General features: G+C 34.4%; 1 protein-coding gene across 1 annotated transcript; it reads left to right on the forward strand.

Moving 5' to 3' along the window:
* The first annotated feature begins 442 nt into the window (after nt 1-442).
* On the forward strand, nt 443-23,562 carry LOC131044194 (glutamate receptor 2.7-like). The gene is made up of 6 exons (XM_057977468.2): nt 443-713; nt 848-2,151; nt 2,235-2,515; nt 22,457-22,488; nt 22,588-22,997; nt 23,077-23,562. The coding sequence occupies exons 1-6, from the start codon at nt 443-445 to the stop codon at nt 23,560-23,562; spliced, it is 2,784 nt and encodes a 927-aa protein (XP_057833451.2).
* Nucleotides 23,563-26,040: the final 2,478 nt, after the last annotated feature.

Genomic DNA, 26,040 nt, shown 5'->3' on the forward strand with positions numbered 1-26,040 from the left:
AAATTAAATTAAAATTACAAAAGAATGTATCATAAACAGCTCGAAAAATTACTTTAACTAATTCTATTTTGTAATATTATTTTGTTCGCTATATCCTCACTTAGAATCAGATCTTTTTACTAATGCAAGAGTGGCGGACTTCCATGAAATTTCCTCTTGAATATTTCGGATGCGAGTTGAATATTTCCAGAAAAATTGCCCTTTGAATGTTAAGGCATCTCTTATTTTAAAAAATTATATCTTATGTTTTATACATACATATATTACTCTAGAATATTAAGAGTATATCCAAAATGCCTAAATACAGCCATCAAATTTAAGCCTGGACTCTGGTCAACAGCCACTTCTGAATTCTCCTTCAGGATTGATGATTGCACATTTAATACGCCAGTAAAGGGAGCAATTGTACTGTTCGACTCGCATATTTTTTATTACTGAAGGTATGGGCAGCAGAGCCAATTTTGGATGTCCAGTCTTGCAGATTGGTATTGTTTTTCTTTTGTTGTGTGCGGTTTCATTGGGAGAAATAAATGGTTCGTCAATAAATATCGGTGCTATAATCGCGTTGGACACAACCAATGGAAAAATAGCTAAGACTGCTATTGAATTGGCGGTTGAAGACGTAAACAAAAACACCAGCGTTCTGAATGGCACGCTCCTCAACCTTCATATCCGAGACTCCACACAAGATCCACTTGCAGGCGCTTCTGAAGGTAACGAAACCTCCTTTACGCACCAGAATAGTATCTTTATATGAAGATATATGTTTATTATACATTTCTCTATCAGTTCATCCTATAGGAATAAAACAGAATACTTATGGGTTGCCTTGAAATGAGCACTGCAGCGTTGGAACTGCTAAGAGAAGAATGTGTGAGCATAGTCGGCCCACAAACTTCCGTGGTAGCTGAGTTCGTGGCGTATTTGAGCGTTGCAGCGCGCGTTCCAATTGTAACATTTGCCGCAACGAATCCCTCTCTGTCGATGCATCAATACCCTTACTTCATTCGTATGGCACCCAGTGATTCAATGCATATGCGTGCAATAGCAAAGCTCATACAAAACTACAGGTGGAGGGATGTGGCGCTGGTCTATGTAGATGACGATTTGGGGACGGGGGCTATCCCCGCCTTAAACGATGCCTTACAAGATGTGGGGGCAAAAATTGTTTTCCAAGCTGCAGTCTCTCCTCTGGCCAATAGCTCCGCAATAAGAAGGGTTCTTGAAGATAAAATGATGACGCTGGAATCTCGAGTATTTATTGTACATATGCATCCTGATTTGGCTTTAATCCTATTTTCCGAGGCGGACAAATTAGGAATGATAAGCAGTGATTATGTATGGATCATTACCGATGGATTTGCCAGTCTATTAGATTCCTTCAACGCTAGTTCTCTCCTCTCTATGAAGGGTGTGTTGGGGGTCAAAAGAAAACTCAATCAAACAGACGAGCCAAGGCAGAAGGATTTTGCTGAAAGATGGGAGGAGCGGTTTAGAACCGAGAATCCTACAATACCAAGACTGAAATTAAATTCCCGCGCACTCGTTGCATATGATACGGTATGGGCGGTTGCTTTTGCAATCGGTCGTCTTCTGCGTCAGGGATCGTTTAATGGTGGTTTCTCAGCGGCCTCTAGCAGCACCAAGATTTTAAATTTCAAGGCTTTTGACGGTGGAGAGCAATTGCTTAATCAGATCCTACAGACAAACTTTCTAGGCCTGAGCGGCCCTGTTCAAATAAGTCGTCAAACGGGAGAACCTTCGGGGTGCTCATACGATATAATAAATGTTGTTGACAATAGATATAATGTAGTTGGGTCGTGGACAGAAAGGGGTCTGAATATATATTCCGAACAGGCAGTCACTTGGGGTGATGGATCAACAAAGACGCCACGTGGGTGGGAGATACCTTTGCCAGGCAAGAAACTAAAAATAGCAGTGCCTTGGGACCGAGGGTTTACACAATTCGTCAGGGTAAAACCAGATCAACCCAACCAGACTAATTATGAAGTTACAGGCTTCTGTATTGATGTATTCAAATCGGTGCTCAAAAGATTGGGTTATGAGTTGCCCTATGAATTGATACCTTATGGAACTGGCAATATCACTGCGGGCTACTATGATGACCTCGTCTACCAGGTCTATCTCAAGGTCAGTTCACTTTGTTTTTTTCCTTTCTGCAAGATAAATCTATATTACCAATTTACTGGAGTAAAATGTGAAAATTGATGCAGAATTATGATGCGGTAGTGGGAAATGTAGCAGTGATTGCAAATCGGAGCAAGCATGTGGATTTCACACAGCCTTACACGGAGACGGGAGTGATAATGGTAGTAGCAAATTCAGATGGAAGATCAAGCGACCCTGGGGCATTCCTGCGCCCATTTACCCCAGCCATGTGGATGACTACTGTTGCATTTTTCCTCTTTACAGGAGCTGTCGTTTGGTTTCTGGAACACAAGCAGAATAGGGAATTCAGAGGAAATCCTCGGGATCAAATCTTGACATTCATCTGGTACTTCTCATCCTCACTTTCTTTGTTTCTATGCCATTACACACACCCTGAATTTATATATGAGTTTTTATTTTATACTTTTCCCAAATAGTTATATATCAATCCTGAACACTTTAAAAAGGATGCTAAAGCGTAAACAATCTGCATCTTTTAGCGAAGATGTTTACTGTGATCTAGAGAGGAGCCATGGGCTGCTGGTTTAGACCACTATACATTGAAATGTAAGAGTGGTATATATTAATATGTATATAGTATATTGTAATTATAAGAAAAAATGGGTATTAAATATATTTTGTTCAGTGTAGTTTGTGGGTTAGATTGCGTGATAACTTTTTGCATCAACATTTCAAATCACATTGTTTGATCTATCATATTTTTTCTCCTCTGATGATAGATTACTTAATGTAATTGGAAAGATCCATATAAAAAATTATCACAAAATCTATTAAAGAAACTACACTGAACAGTATCATAGATTGTAAACCTAATAGCATTAATTAAATATATCTTTTATAACAATATATTTAACAAATAATTAAAAAAATTAATTTTTTAAATTACAATAAAAAAATTTAAATAAATTTAAATTACTAAAGTAAAATAATAAATTAGATTACGGACAAAATTTATATTTATTTATATTATTATTTTTAAATTAATCAAAATATAAAATATAAAATTCCAATTTTATGTTAAAAAACTTTTCCAAGGACCCTCCGTTGGTTTGCAAATTCCACGTTATTTTTGACTTATTTGTTTAGCACATTATGATTGCAAATAAGTATACGAAGTTTCCCATGGAAATTTTCTCACTTGTCTTTGTTGAACAAATTTAAAAATAGATCGCCATTACAAACGTAGAAAGAGTCAATGTTCGATAATATCGAAGTACATATAACAATTAAATTATATGTGATGCCTTTCATTAACATCTTATGATTAGATTGAGTATATGAAGGTGTCCTAAGCAAATTTTATACTCGAAGGGGCATTGACCAATGTTTATAACAGTATAGACAACGTCATAGTTTTAAATGGTTATTACTATGTTGAAAGAGAAATTTCTTGAACATTACGTATTTCCTTATTCATCAATCCAATGGTAGGAATAATTTTCAAGAGCAAATCATGTTTATTTTAGCATAGGATTAAAAGAGTAAAACAAAATAATAAGAATTTTTTTTTATATTAGTATGTATTTTGGGTTAGATTTAAATGAATATAAAAATGATAAAAGTCATGATTTCTTATTGATACAAATATATGATGACAATATACAATTATTCTAAATTATTTTGTGTAGCTTATTCAAGAATTTGTTAGCATAATTTTGTTGTATTTCTTTTATTTCTTTGTAAATTGTTGGGATTAAGATGTCTTGGCCTTTGAAAGTCCTATCACTGGTAATTGGATTTATTTAGTTAATAATCAATTTAATATTGTGAACCTCCTAGGCAATTTTGTTTGCACATGCAAATTTGTCATCTTGTGGGAATTGGAATGTTGACTTCTCATCCTGCTAAAAATATGGCTTGGATTCTTTATCCTCATATGTGGAAGTAGGTGTCTTACTTAGAGGATCTTGGATTATTGAGAGGTAGGTGCCATGTGTGATGTAATGATAAATTTCTAACATAATCTATGATAGGCATGATAACAAACCTACCCATGGCAACTTATGATAGTTTTAAGATGTTTAAGACCATCATTCATACCTAAATATAGAAAATTTTGGTTGCCCAACTTTTGAAGTTTTAGTGGGGAGTCAAAGAATGATGTGCATGTGTCATTTGCATGTGGCTAGAAAGTGTTTTCGGATGACTCCTTCTATCTTCATGTAGAAGTTTCCTTGTATTTCTCTATATCAAGTTGTTGTAGGGATAATTATACATGCTATGTTTTGTAGGTGAAGTGTTATGCTATCAAAGTTTCTACAAATTATGGGTTGTTGATTTAATGCTCCTCTCGAAAAGTCTAGTATTGATATTGTATTGTAATTGATAAGATTACTAGAAATACAAATTACTGTGATTTTGAAGTGTGGGGTTTTTCTTCTGAAGTAGTTTTCTCCACATGTAGTAAATGCTCATTATGGTATTTTATTTACATTTTTATTATCTCTATCTAAATATGTTTCTTCTTTTGTAACAGCTAAATAGTTGTAAATAAAATTTATACCGTCTCCCCACTAAATTAGTGTTAGGAAGCTTTTTCCACACCTTTTCTTCCTTTCAATTGGTATCACATTTTAGTCAATTTTGGTTTCATTGTTGGGTAGTTGAGTTTTTATCCTTATCTCAGTTTGAGTGGACACTTTTGCATGCTGATTTCAAAAGCTTATTGTAGGATAAATATAATAAGCATACCTAGAATACTGAAGATGGATAATTTTAATGGCAATAACTTCAAACCATGGAATTTCAAAATGGGGGATATACTCTTAGATTGAGATATAAGGGTGGCAATGCCAGAAATAAAACTAGTCAACATGGCCTAGGATGTTTGGGATGTAAAAAATAAAAAACTAAGGGCCACATAAGGCTCTATTTGGCAGACTCCATGTTTTTGAATTTTCATGAAGAGAAGAATGCAAAAAATCTTTGGAAGAAGCTCGAATAATTTTATCATTTTAAATCCTTGGTAAACAAACTATTCTTGAGAAAGAATATGTATTCACAAGAGATGGAAGATGGAGGAACTATTTTTTATCATCTCAATGCATTCAATCTGATAGTGTCTTAGTTGGGTTTTGTTGGTGACAAGATTAAGGAGGAGGATTGTTGCATTATTTTGTTATATTCTTTGTCACATCCATGGGACCACCTTGTTATGGCTATTAGGAGTACAACCACTAAGTTCAATATGGATGGGGTGGTAGCGCCATTAATTCTTGAATAGATAGAAATTTTTACTTTTGGGTTGGCTATGGAGGCTCTTGTAGTTTATGGAATATCTAGGAAGATAGGAAGGACAAGAAAAATGATTTAGGTAGATCCAAATAGTATGGGAGATTTAAGTCTCCTAAAAAGTCCAAGGAAACATATTAGAACTATGGAAAACCAATCTTTATTGTAAAGAATGTGAGGAGAAAAAGAAGATGAAAAGACAACCCTTTGATTTAGATTCAAATAAATCCTCTTAAGATGATAGTGAATCCTTTATCATATCCTTGGAAACTCATGTACTAAATATCTATGGTTGATAGATTTGGTGCATCATTGCACATGACCTTACATTGGGCTGGTTCACAAAGTATGAGGAATGTGATGGTGGGAGGGTGTATGTCAATGATCATTGTCATTTGAATATTGTTGATTGTGAAGAGAAAAAATTAGATTACCTAATGGCAAAGTGAAAGGGATCGATCGTGTCCTACATATCTTAGGTTCAACACAAAACCTATGTTTTGTAAGTAAATTGAGAGATGTGGATGTGCAGGTTGTTTTTGTAAGGTGGATGCAAGATGACCTAATGAGATATTATGCTTGCTACTTGGATATTGGGATTGGCACCTTATATAAGCAAGATGGACAAATTGTATAGTTTAATATTACTTATGTAGAGCCAAAGAAGAGGACTATAGATTCTTCATCCATACCAAGATGTATATTGCTTCTACATGTGATGCTCATACTTTTTGCATGTTGAAGGGTGCAAATTTTTTGGAGGTTGAACTTCCAATGGAGAAGACAATGTTATGACACCAAAGACTTGGTCATATTAGAGAGAAGAATTTCAAATCCCTAAAAATTAAATGCCTAATAGAGGATCTTGGTGATTGTAATCTTGAGTTTAATTTTTACAAACACTGCATTACGACAAGAAAAGACATTGCAAATATTTTTCACTTTAGGTATGCAAAATAGTTTTTCCATTAGTTTGTGGTCATGTAAGAAGTAAATACACAAAATGTGAAATATTTTCACATAAGTTTGGGGATCACCTTGCCCATTATATTTCTCGAGAGAATGAACCTCAATGTTTTTTAGGATAAGAGTACAAATGATGTCATCAAAAAGAAGGGTAGTAGTATCACATCTAGGAAGATTGAATTTGGATTGGGTTATAGAAGTCAATTTTTGTTACAAATATTAAAAATATAGATAATTATTTATAGTGGCCTCAAGGGATGAATTGAAGTTGAACCTACTAGATTGTGATGGAGGTGTAGCATTATGATAGGTAGGTTGAAAATTATGATAAGTGGGTAAATGAGAGAATTGAGAAACAAATTGAAGGTTAATGGAATGAGGCATGTAGGAGTATTGATTAATAGGCTTCTTCCCATTACTAACATGTGTAGAATTAAAATTTTCTTTAGAGGTAGCCATTATGAAAGATGTATATGTAGTCACAATAGGAGAAGATGTAGGAATGGGAATGGAAAGTTCAACTTGATTTGTAGGATTAGAATGACCAAGCACTTTGACATAAATTTTTGTTATCAGAGCATTACTATCAACAATATAAGAAATTTCACAAAACACATTCACACCATGTTCATTATTTTCAATAAATCTCCTCAATCCCTCAATCAAGGGGAGTACCTCTCCACCCATGTGTTTTTTAAACACATATTCTTATTGAAACTCTTCAGAATAAATTGTCAGGCTTATCCAATTTTGAATAGTCACTTGAGTTAAAGATTCATACTCTCCATGAGAAGCATGAGGGTAATGCTTTTTCATATGAGGGGAATGTTTTTTCATAATTTTAAATATATGTCTTGTATAGGAATAGATGATTCACCCAAGCATGTCAATAATAGGTTAGTCAACTCAAGCTCAACACAGTTTGAGATAGGTTATTGATGGTTGCTTCAGTGGATGGATTAAAATTGGACATATTGGATTGGAATAAAAGAGTAACATTATTGTATGTAGGTTGAGGTTGAGAGTAAGGAGATGGAACACTATGATATGTAGTTAAACGAGAGGACTGGGTAACAAATGGAAGACTCACAAAAGGAGGTATAAAATAACTTTGATTAAAAAAGTTGCCCCCTCGACTAACATGTGTAGGATTAACATTTTGTGTGGAAGTAGTCATGATAGAATATGTGAATGTAGACACACTAGGAAAGGATGTAGGCATAGGAATATAATGATTAACTTGTCTAGCAGCTTGCGTGTAACCAAGGACTTCGACATAACTTTTGGTAGGCATGATATTAAAGTCAACAGTATGAGCAAGGCCATACAACAAACCATCACCAAGTTTATCATTTTAAACCATTCTCTTTAATCCTTCAATCAATACGATTTCCTCACGTTTTGGGTATTGTTGACTCATCCATTATTGAAGATTTTCAAATTGATTGTCATTATTCTCTAATTGATAAACAAAACCTATTTAGTGATATCATGAGAATTATGAAGAATGAGGATAAATGACATCATTAGTTTGATTAGAGGAACCACAAACATTCTCATGAAATAAGTTACCCAAATTAGGTTCCATATCCTTAGTAAGTAAAACTAGGGAAGCCTTAATTAAATAAATTCTTCTCATAGGAATATTGTAGGTAGGGCTAATGGTAGTAAAATTATGATTAAATAATCCAAATTTTTTTAAAATTAACCAATTAATTGAGGAATTTGATTTGTGAATTTGATACATAAATGCATCTAGATCATACAATAGCATATCATAAAGATCAAAAAATAGATTTGAAAATTTATGCAACCCACAAGTAAATTTTAGAATTATAAATTAGTGTTTTTGTATATTGAACCACTAAATTTATGAAATTCAATTAAAATTTAGATCTATGAGTGAAAATTTGAATTTGAAATTGCATAAGTAATTATATCTTAAATAATTCATCCAAATTAGACAATCCACAAGCTCAATTTTAGGATTTAAAATTAGGGTTTTTGTGAATTTAACCTCTAAATTTTTTAAATTCAATTGGAAGTCAAACTTGTAAATGTAAATTTGAATTTGCAAATGCACAAACACTCAGATCAAAAAAAAATAATTAGAATTAAGGGTGTAAGGAATCAGGTTCACCAAAATGTTATGGTGAAAAACTTAGGGTTTCCACCACAAGAAGGGAGAAGACCACTAATTTTTTCCTAGGGACCACCACATTAGAGAAGGGTGAACCCCATAGATCTAACCCCAAATCAAAAAGGATAGGGATGATAATTCTTATTGAATTTATTGGATAAGGATTTGATTCCTTCTTTTAAGTTGAATTGTGAAAATGTTAAAATTAGGGTAAATGTGTTGAAATTGAAGTAATTATGCATAAATAGTGAGCTATAGTTGTTCTATAGAGCCACGAACCTAGATCTGAGAAATATGTGTGTTTAGATTTGTTCACACAAGTCATCCCAAAATATTTGGATCAAAATGCCCATCCCTCTGGTCCTCCATACGTTTTGTCATTCAAAGGGGAATTTGTTCGTGTTTGCGAATAAAGCCTATCCTGAGAATTATATATTTGCACATATTCTTGCGCAAAGTGGATAAGGGAAAATGGTTGGGAATAGCGGTTTGCCTTAGGTCAAACCTTGGTTTTGGAATTTACCATTAAATAGAAATGAAATATAAACGTATTGTTATAATTAAATGATTTACTTTTAAGAGAAATAGTGAATAATGTATGAAAAGATAAAGTTATACCTTTCTATGGATTTTTGTTTGTCTCCACAAGGAATTAGGGTTTCATGTAGTCTTCATAAACATAGGACATGAATGTCAACTCCAATGCTTGAACCTTGACCTTACTTCTACTCCAATTATTGAAAGAAGACTAATTGCTTGCTCACTTGAATTTGAATGCTTGATTGCTTGATGGATATGATAGTTCATCCCAAAATGAGAGGGGTAGACCTCCTTTTATACATGCTTGTCACAAAGAAACTTAATTTTCTGACATGACCCGAGATGTGATCTAGGTTCTCGCTCAAATCATATTACTATCAAGAGATCCCAAAATGGACCATAATTGAGAGGACTGAATGGCTAGCACCTTGGTCCTAACTAATTAGGGACATGGGAAGTTGGGGAGAAAGTGTGCATGATGAAAATTTTGAGTTTAGTGAATGGTGTGAGTAGAATCAAGGCTTAAATCAGGGCTGGACAAAAATGCTAAGGTGAGGGCCCAAATGAGGAAAAAATTATAAGGGAGTAAAATTTATAATGCTACACCTTTGATATGAAACTCTTAGTTTGAATTATCACAAAGGGTTGGATGTTTCTTAATTGATATTAATACATGCCTTCATCATTAAGGAACACATAAAACTTGATCATGATTATTGAAACTTGAATTCTTGAATCCTTGATTATAGAATTTTTCTCAATTGCCTTCAATATGCTTGACTGGATGCTCATAGGATTGGTACTTGATGTAGGTTATAGTTCAAATGAGGGGAGAAATGTGTTTATATATGCAACTTACACCTTTTGTAATGTAATCTTTAATGAAGGTCGATGTCAACAAAACACTCATGCTAATTTAAAATATTATTGTTGTAATTTCAATTTGGGGTGAAACTTCTTGGCCAAGGGATTTAGGTGCCCCTATCCACTATTGCAATGGTGTTAGGAACCTTTTCCATACCAATCTAGGCTAGAGAAAAGGTCTTTTAGTAGAGGATTTCACCAAGCTTCAAGAAACAATCCTAAAACTAAGCACAATCATACATGAATCAAGCACAACCACCAAAATGAGTCCAAAGTGAGTGTGAAACTATACATGTATATAATTTACTAAACTATAGTGTCTTAATCTAATGACTTGATATATAAAGAGATCATCCACTAAGAATTCCCTAACTAAACTTAAGTAAGTAGGTGTGAATAGGACCAATAAAGAAAACCTACTTATTCAAACTAAAATTCCCTTCAATACAACTTATCTAATGACAATTCCCAACTAGTCTACTATTAGGTAGTCATGTATAAAGGATTGTCTCACAAATAGAGAAAAAGAGAAAAAATTATAGGAAAAATGCCTTTGTATCATAGAAAAAATTACAATAATCTCTCAAAGAGAATGAGAACGATAAAAACCCTATATGAGGAAAACATTCGCCATAATATAGAAGAGATATAATTTGAAGTCCCCAAACTCTATCCATTTATAATAAAATGATTAGATAGAAGGCATAGAGTGGAATAAGTTATTGTGTTTCTCATATGAGGGTGCACATATGTTTGGCATGTCCACATGTCCTAGATAATTGAGATATAAATTAAATAAAAAGGGATAACTTTATTATATAGAATGGGGAGACAAAAACTTACAAGTTTTATAACCCAATAATTGAAAAGGTTATAATTAGTAGATGCGTAACTAATACAAGAAGAAATGTGTGACAAAAATATAGTGAAACAAATAGAGTATTATCATAAGTTTACTTCAAAATAATTGTAGTAGGTATTATCTACATGGTATATGCTTCCACGACTACTAAAACTCAACAAAGTGGTTGAAAAGTGACAACTTCATCAAGTATAAGGTCATCCACACATTTTACAACAAAAATTTTAGGTGTAGGATCATCAAGTCTAAACATTTTAGATACACTCCAAGTAATATATGAAATAAAACATTGTAATGTCTCAAAGAGAAAACAGTAAGCCTAAGAAATATCATTAATCAACATGAAGGAAAAATAATGTTTATTTGTTTTCTCTTTTACCTTTTTTTCTACGAGTAATTAATCTAGATCATTTGAAAGAAGGAATTATCGATCAAAATTGGTATAAGCCAAGCATAAAGGAAATTGATTCTATAGACAAGAATCACACATGGGATTTAGTGGATTTTCTAGAAGGAAAATATTTAATGGGAGTAAAATGGGTCTATAAGAAAAAGTTCAAAGAAAAATAACACGTACAAAAGCATAATACAAGGCTGGTGTTGACTACAATGAAATATTTTCTCCAATAGTTTTTCTAGAAATAGCCAGAATACTATTGATAATCATAGCCACAAAAAGAGGCCAATATTACTATATGGATGTAAAATGCACATTTATGATTGGTTTCTATAAGAAGTATATGTATAGCAACCACTAAGATGTGCTATTTTAGGGCATAATGACAATATATATAGTCTCAAGAAAGTGCTCTGTAAACTTTAATAAGATCTCTGAGTATCATATGGTAGAATTGATTTTAACCTTCTATAGAATGTATTTAATAAGTGGAGAAAAAATTTTAAATTATAATTGTAAATATATATATATAAATGGTTTGCATTGACATGTTTTTTATAACATTGTTTGTTCAAATGATCCATGAAGAAATAATTTGAGATGACCAATATAGGTATCATGAAATACTTTCTTGGTCTTTACTTACATCAATTAGAAAGTGTCATATTCATTTCTCAAGCCAAATCTATCATAAACATGTTTTTGTTTTTTTATTGGATGGTTTAATAGTAAACCCATAGATCTATTTAGATACCTAATATGGGATCAAATTCCCTACATTAAAACCTCTTTAACTAAAAACAAAGAGATAAGGGGTAACCATTCCATGATCCTTGGTATGTTCATTTAAAATAATTTGACTTCACTAGTCCAAGAAGGCAACATTGAATAATAGAGATATAATTTAAAAATTTTCAATATAGAAAATGGTAAGCCAACACGAACACTAGTTTTTTATTAGTGTAAAATAGGTTTTACAAGAAACTAAAACCCATAACAAAATAAATAGTCATTAAAGATAAACCAGACGCCAAGCCACATCGGGCCAATAGAAACAAAAACAACAAAAATAGGGTCTAACAACTTAGAGATTAAAAAGAGGGAGCGGGAGAAGGGAGTGGATTTGAATTTGAACTTAGGACAGGGCGGGAAACCTTGTAATGGACAAGCAAACTAGGGAGCTGGTGGAAAGGACAAATCTCGAAACTTTCCTGACTCCTCTTAGCTGAATGGAAAGGATCCGACGAATGGGCACCCACAAGGTGGTGACAAACCTCTCGATCTTGATGGGGTGAGGGGAGAATCATGTGATGGAGATAGCCCAAGGCAGGGACCCATTTGAAGGGACATCGGTCGGTCGTGGACATCTTTGTTCGGTGTCAAACTGAGTGGAAAGTCTTCACTCCCTTTAGTGCATAATATCTCATAACTGGAAAAGGGTATATTTTCTATTCAAGTTCCAAATCGAGTGATTGAGCATAACATTAACGTTATGGCTCTAACTCTGGTTTAAATTTTTTTAGGCTCTAGACTGAATATTGATGTTGTCAAGGCATTTGCTAAATGTAAATAGGTGCTCAAAGGTAAAGTGGACATCACAGCCATGTCCAAAGGTGCATTGTCTATGTTCTTTTCATGTGAGGAAGACATGTAGAGGTTGCTTTGTGATGGCCCTTGGTTGAATGGAAAATATACGCTTGATATGCGAAAGATGGACCTAATTGAATCTTTTTTTATACAAACTCATGTTTGGATCATATTACTAGGCCTTCCATTTGAGTTTTGGGTTGAAGATATTCTCAAAGGAATTGCTAGTTCCTTTGGGGAACTCTTATCTATCGACCCTATTACAACGGCTAGAAGAAGAGTCACCTTTGCAAGGATTTGTGTGGGAGTTAGGAAAGGAAAGGATATGCCTTTATCTATTGAGATTAACTCTAGATTAGGGATGTGGGTCCAACCTATAGAATATGAAGGTTTCCCTTTTGCATGTTTTCACTACAAAAATTAGGGAATCCTGCTAAAAAAATGCCCTCTATAGGCTATCAAAGAGAAAGAGAAGAAAGAAAAGACAACACAATGGAGAGAAAAAATTTTTGCTAAGCAACTAGTGATTGTTGAAGAAAAAAAAGTGGTAGAAGAAGCCTAGAGTGTAATCATCCCTGACACTTTTGAGCAATAGGGGAACATTAATTTGGAAAACCCTAAAAACCATGTATGAAGATGGGAAAGAGAATGAAATAGGAAAAGACGAGAGGGAATGGAAAAACACCATTCAAGATGAACAACAAAGTGATAACCTAGAAGATGGAGAAATGCAGGTGGTTTTGCAGACCAAGAAGGAAGTGGATTCAAATAGCACTATGAAAAATACCAACAGAGATTCTCTAGATTTGACTATAAGGATTTCCAGAGGTATTTGATCATTGGAGGGAACTCGTCATCAAAATCACAACAATCAGTGGATATGGTGAAATCTACCTTCCAACTATCCCCAATGACTTCATTACTTAACATAAGTGCTAAGTGGCCTAAGGATGATGTCTTAAAGAAGAAGACAACCACCCTGAACAACCAAGAGGATGATATCCAGAATAATGAAGCTGTGGAACGAAAGAAAGTTGGATAAAAGGGGCCAAAATCAACCCCTCAAGCTACTCTATTCAAGACAAGAAATAGGAATAAGGTTGATACGGGTTTTATCCCTTCTCCCCCTGGAAGAAGATCAGCAATCTAGATCAGAGATCAAGAGGCAAGCAAGAATATAGTGGATGGTACTTAGATGACCACCCTTGAGGTATGTTCCCTAAAAAGAAAATTAAACTTGTTTCATGGAATATTCATGGATTGAATAGTCCACACAAACAAGAGGTTCTTAGAAATTTAGTAAGAGAGCATAAATCGGATATTATTCTTATCCAAGAAACTAAAATGACTAAAGAGAAAGTTGAGAAGATTAATATTTTCAAGTATGGTGGAGTTTTAGGAGGTAGCTCGGATGGTGCTTCTAGGGGCATTGCTATTTTCTGGAATCTAAGGCATGTTACTGGGGTGCATGTTAAGAAGAACAGTGATTTGGTGGCTCCTGACTAAAATTTATGCCCCTAATAATAGACTAGGTAGATGTAAATTTTGGAAGAAGCTAGAGACCATTTGGTCTTCTCTTAAGGATGATTGGTGGATGGTAATGGGGGACTTCAATACCCCTCTCCATGGAAATGAGAAGTTTGGGGACGTCCCATCTCAGTTAGATAGTAGAATGGACCTGTTGAACTTTATTAATAACCAGGGTCTGCATAATATTGATCTCCAAGGGGACAATTTTACCTGGACCAGCCGAATGGTGGGTGGAGAACTTATTTAAGTCAAATTAGATAGGGCCCTTATCTCTAATGATTAGTTTAGCCATTATATGTACTCCCTATCAGCTATTTCACGGATTAGTTTGGACCACTTTCTTATGGTTCTTATGGTAGAGAATATGTGTGAAAAGAAACTTCTCATTTAGATTTGAAAGGATGTGGTTGGAACATCCTAACCTTGAGAAGGCCATTGAGGAGTGGTAGTCGATTGATGTCAAAGAGACTGCTATGTATAGAATGGTGAAAAAATTAAAGCATGTGAAAGATAATATTAAGAAATGGAACAAGGAAGTTTGGGGGATCTTCTTGTCACCAAATCCAAAACCCAGCTTGAGCTAAAGGAAATACAGGATAAAATCCAAACCAGTGGATATAATGAGATATCTATCAGAGGGGAAAATGAAGTTCTTGTCAAGTATCATAAGATCATCAAAAAAGAAGAAGAATTTTGGAAATAGCGGTCTAGATCTCTTTGGCTTAAAGCTGGGGACAGATATACCAAGCTGTTCCATATAACTACTATGAAACATAATGTTGCTAATAGGATTTCTAAATTGAGAATTGGTGTAATTGAAACTAGAAAGGATGAAGAGATTGGGAATGAAGCTAGGAATTTCTTCAAATCTCTTCTCTCTGCAGATAGCGGTCTGGATGATCTTTCCGACAGGGCCCTCTTAGAGACCATTCCTTCCATCATTAATATTGTTCAGAACAAGGCTTTGGTTGCCATTCCTTCTTAGGAGAAAGTTAAGAAAGTGGTGTTCTCCTTTGATGGCAATAAAGCCCTGGGATAGGATGTATTCCCATTGTTCTTCTTTCAATGTTTTTGGAACATTCTCAAATTTGATCTAGCTAAGGGAGTGCAAGAATTTTTTGGGGCTAGGATTATCTTAAAGGAACTCAATGCCACTTTTCTGGTTTTGATTCCCAAACATCCAAGAGTTGATTTAATGGATCAATTCAGACTGATAAGTTTATATAATTATTTCTATAAAATTATCTCAAAGGTGTTTACTAGCAGATTGCTCGCGATTCTGCCTTATGTTATATCGCCTCAATGGAGTGGCTTCATTCCTGGTAGATAAATCCTTGACTCTATCATCACTATTCATGAAAATATTCACTCGCTAGTGGAATCAAAGAAGCAAGGCTTCTTGATGAAATTGGATTTGTCTAAAGCCTATGATCGTGTGAACTGGGGGTTTTTGGAAAAGGTGCTTAGTGCTTTTGGTTTCTGTGATAAGTTTATTCAATTGGTTGATCAACTTATCTCAACTCCTTCTTTCTCTATCATTGTGAATGGTGTTCCTTCCCCCTTATTTAAAAATTCTAGGGGCATCAGTTAGGGGGATCCCATCTCCCCTATTTTGTTCATTATTCTGGTTGAGTTTCTGGGAAGATTTATAAGAAAATTTGTCTCTCAGGGTCTTTTGTTGGGGGTCTCTCCCTCTTCTGGATTCAAATATTGTTACCACCAACAATTTGTTGATGATGCCATTTTAATGGGTACTTCATCGATCAAAGAAGCATCTATTATGAAGAATATTCTCAATACTTATAGTTTAGCTTTGGGTCAAGCAATCAATCAGGAGAAAAGATCTATATTCTTCTTCAACACCCTAGAGGATAGATAGAATAGGATGGCCTAGATCCTTGGTTTCCAAATTGGCCAACCCACATCTATTTACCTGGGTCTTCCTTTGGGCACGAAACCTAAGGATTTTTTTGGAATAGTCCGGTTGATAGATTCAGTAGGAAGCTAGCTGGGTGGAAAGGAACCCTTCTTAGCCAAGTAGGTAAAATCCAGCTTTTAAAATCTTCATTCCTAAGTCTTTCGGTTTATGCTTTAAGCCTCTTCAAAATACCTAGTAAATTTGCAGATGCTATTGAGAAAATTCAGAAAGGTTTCATATGGTCTGGTGTTGAGGAGAATAAGAGAGTTGCCCTCATTGCCTGGGATAATGTCTGCAAACTAAAAAAGGTGGGGGGACTTGGCCTAAGAAATTTTAGAACCTTGAACAAGACCCTATTGGCCAAAAAAATATGGATAATCTATCAGGGAACTAGTTAGTGGAATGAAATTTGGAAGGCTAAATATTTATGTGTGATCCCTACCATGAAAAATTTCCTTGCCTCTGATTAGATACCAAGTGGCTCTACTATTTGGAATAGTGTTGCTCATGCTAAAGGTATTGTGAGTTTGGGAAAAGTTTAGGCCATTGGTAATGGTTGAAAGGTGGAATTCTGGGATGATGCCTTGATTGGAGATGCTCCTCTCAATGATCATTGTGTTTCACAGATAATTATCCAAGCTTGTAAGGACAAGTTTGGTGTCAAAGTTACTGACTACTGGAGAGATCAAAACTAGGTGGACCTCATCTCTTTTGATGCTAACTTAAAGCAGATTAACTTAATTCTCGACAAAGCAGTTATTAATTCAAGAAAGGAGGACTACCTTGTGTGGGGTAGTACCCCTTCAGGGATTTATTCTGTGGCATCTACTATCCTTATGCTGGCTCAGTCTCAAGACTCTAGTCCATGCTGGGATAAGGCCTGGTGCTCAGGTTTGACTCCTAAAATTAATATTTTTTTATGGATTCTTTTGTAAAGTAAAATCCTAACCACAGATAACCTGAGAAAGTGGGGATTCTGCATCCCCAATAGATGCTATCTATGTCTCAAAGATGAAGAATCTATGAAACATATGTTTTATCCATAGTCCTTTTGTCCAACCTATTTGGTCAATGCTTTTTAGCATTGGGGTTTAAACTAGGTATTCCTTGAGGAGATCCAAGATTATTTCAGGAGTCAGTCTTGCAATACTAGAAAATCAACCATAGGAATTTATGGAAGTTTTCCTTTCCACATATCCTATGGGCTATCTAGAAAGAAAGGAATAACATAATTATGATTTTCCAACACAATTCTAGAGCTGGAACATCCTAGCCCACATGAACATTAATACCAATCAACTAAATAGAAACATGTGTTGCTAGTCTTTCCTCCCAATGATTGGATTAAGGCTAACTTTTATGGGGCTGCTAAAGGGAATCCAGAGCCAATTTGCTATGGTGGAGTTATCCAGAATTGTGTTGGATTTTGTATAGTGGTGGTGGTCTTTCCCTTGGGAAACCTCATTTGGTTGAAGATATGGGAGCCCTCCAAGCTATTAAATTAGCTCATCATCTGGGAGTAAAATTTTTACAGTAGGAGGGGGTTTCTAAAAATGTTATCAATTGCCTCCTTGGAAAGCATCAACCCTCATGGATGATTAAAAATATCATTGACATAGCTAGGGAGATGCTTGAGGGATTTGACTAGTGTTACATTTCTCATGATTATAGAGAGGGAAACAAGAGTGTTGATTGGGTTGCCAATGAGGCAGTACAGAGCGGGCAAATCAAGATTTGGTATGGTGAGGGGGAGATCCCTCAAAAGGCATGTGAAATTTTGAATTATGAAAGATATCATGGTAAACAAGGCACAATTTGATATCATTTCTCGATATGGTAGAGGTGTTTGTAGCATCATGAAACAGTATCGTAAGCAATTGAGAGGGAGGTACATTATTAATTGCTATATCATCTTGCGTGCTTTGTGGGTGCTTCTTTCATTTTGAAGCGGAAGCTCAAGAAATATCCAGTTTCTTGTAGAGGCTTCTTCACTGCTAAAAAGAAAGTCTATAGAGAAGAGTAGAATTTGCTGGAAATAACAGTCAATTGATATCAATAAGAAAATAGGGGGATTTCACAAGTGCATGGAGGCAACTAAAATTGACAAATGGTGTGACCGTCCCCAAGTTTGAGTTGTGCTGCAAGCAGCTAAAATGATGGATTACATGGAAAGAATGCAAGAAAGAAGGTCAAAAATCACAAGGATTTTCAGAAAGGGGTGGAATAAAAGCACCTCTACCATTGCCAGTAGGAAGGTTACGGTGAATGAGACTATGATCGCTGAGGTTATGGGTCTACCAATGGATAGTGTCAAATTATAAAGGGACCCGAAGCTATTAGATGTTGTTGTGAAGAAATTACCTAAGGACAAGGAGGAGAAATCGAAACTGGTGAAGGGAAGCCATACTTACTACTCCCCTAAAGTAATCAAGATGATTTGGTGACAAATTTTGTTTTCTATAAGGAGTTCATAACATTATATGGTAGATATACTAGGGTTTATAGCTACCATTTTTTTATTCTCAACCATTTCTGGTACAAGGAGAAAATTTCCCTCCTCTATTATTCATTTTGTGCCCTAACTATAAGGATTATAGATGTTATCTCTAATCCCAAAACCAATCTTTCTCTGCATGAGGGTCTTATGGTGGTTCTTTACAACCATATCAATAATACCACTGTTCAACTGAATATGGTAGAGGTTTCTAAGTCAAAGGAGGAATTGGATTATTCAGATGATGATGATGGTGAGGGTTATTACACAAAGGTGAAGGTTGAGGTGGACCCCTATAACACTAGGTCGAGTAAGCGTAAAAGGAAAATGGGGTAAGATGATCAGGGTAAAGGGTCAGCCAGAGGGAAGTAGAAGGGGGAAGATGATGATAGTTGGTATGAGGAAGAAGACAAGAATAAAGATGATATGGAGATAGACAACTAGGAGGTCCAAATCCTTTCCAGCCAGAAGAAAAAGGGAAAGATACTAAGTGGTGAGGATTTGGGAGCTAAGAATCGGTCACCCCTGCATACTGGTTCCAAGGACTGTAGTGAGGGCTTGGCTGGGGAGGACACGCCTATAAAGAAAACTAAGATTGTTGAGTGGAAGGAGGTGGGAACGGGTTAATCCTTATTATATATATATATATAGGAGATCGACCTCTACTCCTAGAGGTGAACTTGGATCTCGTGGGAGACAAGACCTAGGATGGTTCCCATCTAGATATTGACCTTTCTTTCAAAAATGACATAGACTACTTCAAAAGGTCTTCTTGTGGGTTCAGAAGGAAATTACAAGCATAAAATCCAAATAGGTCTATGAGGCCAGCAAAATTGAAGCTTTAGAAGCTATTGGCAATGGTAGATTCAATTCCCTCCCGGACTGCTTAAGTGAGCTTACTAAAGCTATCAGCAATGCGGAGAAAATAATAAATTACCAATGCAATAGATTTCAAGCCTTGGAAGATAGAGCTGGGGCTACTGAAAAGAGGATGGAAGGGGTTGAGAAGGACTGCTTAAGTGAGCTTACTAAAGCTATCAGCAATGTGGAGAAAATAATAAATTACCAATGCAATAGATTTCAAGCCTTGGAAGATAGAGCTGGGGCTACTGAAAAGAGGATGGAAGGGGTTGAGAAGATTCCCAAAAAGATTCCAGGGTAGAGTCACAAGATTTTAAAGGCCGCCTCCGATAACAATAAGCTCCTTTTCTTTTGCTGGTTTTTGTTATCCGGTCAGCTATCTTTTCTATGTATGTTGTCTCTAGCTTTATTGATGCTTTTTAATGGCTATCTTTTGATCTAATGTTGTAAAGGGTTTCAAGGGCCCTTCAAAACTTGTTTTCCCCTAATCAAAAACTTAGAGTAAATAATGTTGTTCAACATTTGAATAGTCTTAATATTTTTATCAATAAAATCCCTATTGAGATCAGCAAGCTCCTTCATATCGTTGGCTTTGAGTTGCTTTACTTTATCCCTACTGCAATTTCAAGATAAAGGTCCCTAGTTTGTCTATGTTTTTCCTTCTAGGATGGACTCCTTCATCTTTCTTTTTCTGCAAACTAAAATGGAGAGGGAAGCAGGAGTGGCTAAGCAGGAAACATTAAGAAATTAAGATTTTTCATTAGTTGGTCTTCTCAATGCAATAACAACTCTTAGCTTCTCATTAACCTTTTCCATTTCCACCTCCAGGTTCATTATTTTTTCTTCATGTTTGTAACATTTGTCGCCACTTTATAACTAAGATTGAGAAGGATGTTTGTGTCATCCAAAGAGTGGGAGTTCAGGGCCCTCTATCATGCAGAAAGGTTATTGATCTTGCTTTTCAATCTAGAGATCTCCATGACCACCCAATTGAAGAAAGTAGTTTGTCCTTCCATTGTTGCATTCACCACAACCTCTACAATCATATAATCTATAGAAAAGGGGCGTATATCTTTGTAGGGATAGTCTTACCGAATTTGGCTATAAATTCAATATAGAAGTCTAGATTCTGTTGATCCTCAACAATCCTAGTGGGATTTCCAACCACTTTTTCTTGGGAACTTTATTTCCTTAAGGATTCTCTGGAGGGGAGGGTTTTCTTTCACACCAAAGGTAGAGCCTAGCTTGAGGTTCCTTTTTTTTCCATCCGAGGATAGGAGCATAGGGGCTTTACCCTTTTTAATAGAGTCGGGGCTATAGGAGTTTGAAATAAACTCATCCAACGGGATATAATCAGAGTCATACTTATCAAACACTTCCTTTTTAGAAATAACACCCTTTGACTTAGAAGAGGACTTCCTTTTATGGGTTCCTAGATGGAAGGCATTTTCATTAGAGGTTTCAAACTCTGATGATTCATCAATGTACATTTTAGGCATAGTGAATATTTTTCTTTCTTGAGGCCGAGGGATGAGGTTTAACCTCAAGGGATTTAACATGTTCAACAATCAAGAGAATCAAATGCTAATGGAGAATAGTGGAGCTCTGATTTTTTGGGTGAGAATTAAGACAATTGTACAGAGATGAAAGCAGATAAGATGGAATTGTAATGCATTAATACCAACACTAATTATAAAAAGCTTGAAGTTAAGAAAGGATGACCATGGGTCTAACATTGATCCAACATTATAGAAAAAGATGCATTGGTATCCACATGGATAGGAATAAGGTATGGTGTGAGCCTTATTTCAAAGTTCATGGAATCTCGAAAATAGAATCATTGGCAAGAAAGAAAAAAGAAAAAAAGAAAGTTATGTGAATTGAACTAATTTCTATTAAATTTTATATGAGTTTAAACTAATATAATGCATAAATAATGATTATGTAGGTAGGATTGATGAAAAGAAAAATATATTTGATTATGATTTTCATTTGAAATATGTTGGCTATCATGGACATCAAAAAATTGTCCATTGGCACTATTTCATTGACAAAACTAGAGCGAACAAAAATAAAAATAGTGTGTCAATCATTTTGGTTGAGAAGAATGATAGAAAATATGATGAATAAATCGGAAGAATAAATAAGCATTTTTTGTGAAACTATCTCAATAATTGTATTATCCAAGAATCATGTTAATGATTAAGCATGTAGACACTAGATACCATTTCATTAGAGAATTGTCAGCAATAGAAATATTTGTTTAAAATTCTGAATATTCAAAGACTAGTATGTAGACATCATCACCCAATCATTAGGAAAATAAAGTTATAAGTATCTAACAGATTGTTTAAAAAACCCTAGATGAAGGCAGTTTTAATTATGGAAGAATATGTAACCCCAACTACCATTCCCTGGTATAGTTCAATTCATCTTTTAGTATTAAGTCTATATAGGTGCATATCTCTAAGAGATTTGGATGCAATTATATATATCTAGGTATGTAACTTTTTGTATGTTTGAAGAAAGAAAAGGAAAGTGGGGAATTAATCTTATTGTGTAGAGTAGTATGGGTATGACCTAGGTAGAAATGAATGCATGTTTTGTCAATTATATATTTCAAAAAATGTTATCTCATATTTTGTTAATTTAGAAGAATTAGATACGCTCTGGCATGCTTTTGAGGGTTATTGGCATAAGTTAGAGACGACAGAATAGACTGAAAGAACAAGAGTTTTGAAGTAGCCTCCTCGCATCTCTTATAAAAATACGACAAATTTATCTGTTTTAATCTAATTGAAAAGTTTTAAGCCTACATTTAAAGCATACGAAGTTATGCGACTTTTCTGATTCAATTGCTTCATCTTTATATGCAGGTTTTCCTTTTCCACGCTCTTCATGACTCAAAGTAACAAGATTCTATGCCTTTCATTTTATTGAAGATTGTTAAACTATAGTGCGATTTACAATGCTTTAAAATCCTAAATTAATATTATGGATTATGCAGGCGAGAGGATTGTAAGCAGTCTGGGAAAAGTAGTGGTGATAATATGGCTTTGTGTAGTTTTGGTGTTAGTATCTAGTTATACTGCCAACCTGTCCTCAATGCTTACTGAGAGAGAAATTGTACCAAAGGTTTACAGCCTTGAATATCTTATTGCCCAAAATTTGCCAATCGGGTATCACCGGGGATCTTTCATAGACAAGTTTTTGGAACAGCTGGGTGTGAATAAAAGCGTGCTTCACCCGTACTCATCTCTAAATGAGTACGAATTTGCACTGGAGAAGGGACCCAACAACGGAGGGGTAGCCGCCATATTTGATGACGAAATTATTTCTCAACACACATTTCTTTCAAAAGGATGCAATGCCTATGCGAAAGTTGGTCCTACGTACAGAACTGGAGGCTTCGCATTCGTAAGTCTCTAAATTTGCCTCTAAATCTCATAGTAGTGTGATTCGCAAATCAAATGATTGAATCAAATTTTGTGTACAGGTGTTTCCAAAGGGGTCACCGCTGGTTTCAGACATTTCCAAGGCTACATTAAATCTTTCAGAAAGCACAGAGATGCAAGAAATTCGGAACAGATGGTTCAATTCAAGGGAAAGCAAATGCAACGAGGAGGTTGATGGATTGGATTCAAACAGATTGAGCCTCGACGACTTTTGGGGTATATTTTTGCTGACAGGATGCGTGTCGTTTTTCAGCCTCTTCTACTATTTCTGTCGCCTACTTTACAGATTTCTGCACAGTAATGAGAATTCATCTCATGTTAATTCCATGTCCTCCCGATTGCGAATGTTTGCTAATTATGCAGACGAGAAGGACATCCCAGCACCAAAAAGAAAGAGATCTGAGACCGCCATTTCATCTGATGGAACCCCCGCCTCAAAATCCTCTGAAATCACTTCAGAATTGTGTAATTTACCCACTAAAACTACATCGGAGTTAAAGTTAAATGATCATATCCATGACAATTAACCCAATAAACCCAATTGTAAATGTATGTGTATTAATTCTTTCTTGAACACAAATAATGGATGGATGGTCGAACTATTATTATCATATCCATGAATATTTCACTGAATAAACATTTACATATTCCTGATTTAAATATTCTTGGAGATTGTTCTAGGCTGATTGCGGTTTTTATAATAGATTTAATTTGACCTTAGAAAGAAAGTACACATACAAACTTGAAATATCCTATGATGGTAATAAATTTATTTAAGAACAACATAAGACATATAAATAGTGTTCCTAAAAATCTTGCTAAAAGAAAAATTATTTTAAAAATAAAAGAAACTCAAAAACAAATATTGAATGGAAACAAGAAATATTTTTAAATTTTGCAATTTATATAATTTAATAATGTTAAATTTTATTTTTAAATGAAAAATAGAACATAAAAAGAAAGATTTTTTAATTTCTGAATAATTAATAGTAAATAGTTTATTTCTAAAATAAGAAAACACAACGATTTTGAATGACAAAAAGGTTTCCTAAATTAAAGGATACAAACACAAATTGTGACAATTAAATTTAATTCTAAAATGAAAAAAATACAAGAAAACGAATGAAATAAAATTATAGATTTTTCTATTTCAACATAATATAATAGCGATTTATTATTTTAAAAAACATAAAACCAAATACAAATGAAGGAGTTTGTTAAACTAAAAGATATGAACATAATGTTGGATAATGAAGTCCAATTGTGAGTCTCTTCAGCTCCTCTCTATTGTTTTCCCTCCAATGACTGTCTCTTTGACATCTTTGGAGACTTCAATAAGAGTCTATGGATAATGTAAGCATTTATATTGTTGCATTGCTGATGTATAATGAGTTGTTGTATATAAAACCAATGAATAGAGATAATGACGAGACTTCCCCTACTTTTTCAATGGATGTAGCCAAATTGATGAACCTTGTTTAATTTATCTTGCATCTTTTAATCTTGAGTTTGCATTGTTTGTTTATATGTGCTTTCCATCAACAACTAGTAGTTGAGCTTATTGAGAAGTTGAGTTAGAAAATTGTGATGAATTTCCAAAAAGATGGGAGAGGAAGATAAATGGAGAATCAAAAAACTCATCAGATTGAATTTTTGAATTTAGAAGATGCAAATGAAAGTATTTTCTATTAAGAGAGACCTCTTAATTGTGTTAGAAAGAGAAGAAAAAGTCAACCACAATAGACAATTAGGAGTGGGAGAAAATTAATAAGAAACCAAGAGCAACCATCATCCTCATTTTATCTAGTAATGTATTATTTAATGTTGCAACTGAGAAAACAGTGAAAGGGTTGTGAGATAAATTATTTGATATGTATGAGATGGTTTTTGCTTCATAGTATGTTTTTATTATGAATAAATTGTACAATTTGAAGATGAAGGAGTTAAAATGTCAAATCATCTAAATGAATTTAATACATTAATTAGCCAAATGATTTTCATGAATATAAATTTAGATGATAAAATCAAGGCCATCTTACTATGCTCTCTATCAGATAATTGGGAAGGAGTAGTTGTGGCAATCAATAATTCGATGATACGTAAATAAGTGTACTAAAATTTGATGATGTTGTCAAGACTCTTCTTATTGAAGATATGAGAATTAAAAATCATAGAAATTCATTGGGAAATACTTTTATTTTTGGCAATAGAGGGAGACCCCAAGAAAGTGGAACAAATAATAATAAGAAAAGATCAAAATCTAAAAAAAGATCTAAGTATAAAGGTAGAAATGCAAATTGTTGTATTTGTAGAAAAGAAGGAAACAAAAGGAAGAATTATTGGTGATATAAGAATTTGCAAATTAAGAAAAATAAAAATGAAGTTAACTCTACATATGAAGAGGAAGAAGGTGCACTGGTGTTGTCAACAAGTTAAACTACAACTAATGTGTGGATATTAGACTTTATTTCTTCATTTTATGCAACCTTATGTAGACAAGTTTTTTTTTAATTATCAAGAAGCAAAACTTGGTAAGGTATACCTTGATAATAATGTTCATGAGATATTATTGGTAAATGTGATGTGTTGTTCAGATTAATAAATAGAAATAAGTGTTTTTTGCAAGATGTGAAACATGTCCCTACACTCAACAAGAATTTAATTTATGTGGGAAAACTTGATGCTCAAGGATATAGCATCACATTTTTTTCAAACACTTTTAAGATGACCAAAGGATTATTAGTAATTATAAGAAGTACAAAATTCAACAGTTTCTATGTGGTACAAAGTCAAGCTAAAGTGGGAGCTACAATGACAATTCTAGATGGTGAGACAGAGCTTTGGCACAAGAGGCACGAGCATATGATCAATAAGGGACATCATTCTTTTCTAAAACTAGAGTAACTTATAGGTTTGAAATCTATTTATTTAGAGTTGTGTGAAAATTGTATCTATAGAAAACAAAAGTGGATCAACTTATCTAAAAATAGACATGGCAAGAAGAC

Source organism: Cryptomeria japonica, chromosome 8 (genome assembly GCF_030272615.1).
Source record: "Cryptomeria japonica chromosome 8, Sugi_1.0, whole genome shotgun sequence".
Taxonomy (NCBI): domain Eukaryota; kingdom Viridiplantae; phylum Streptophyta; class Pinopsida; order Cupressales; family Cupressaceae; genus Cryptomeria; species Cryptomeria japonica.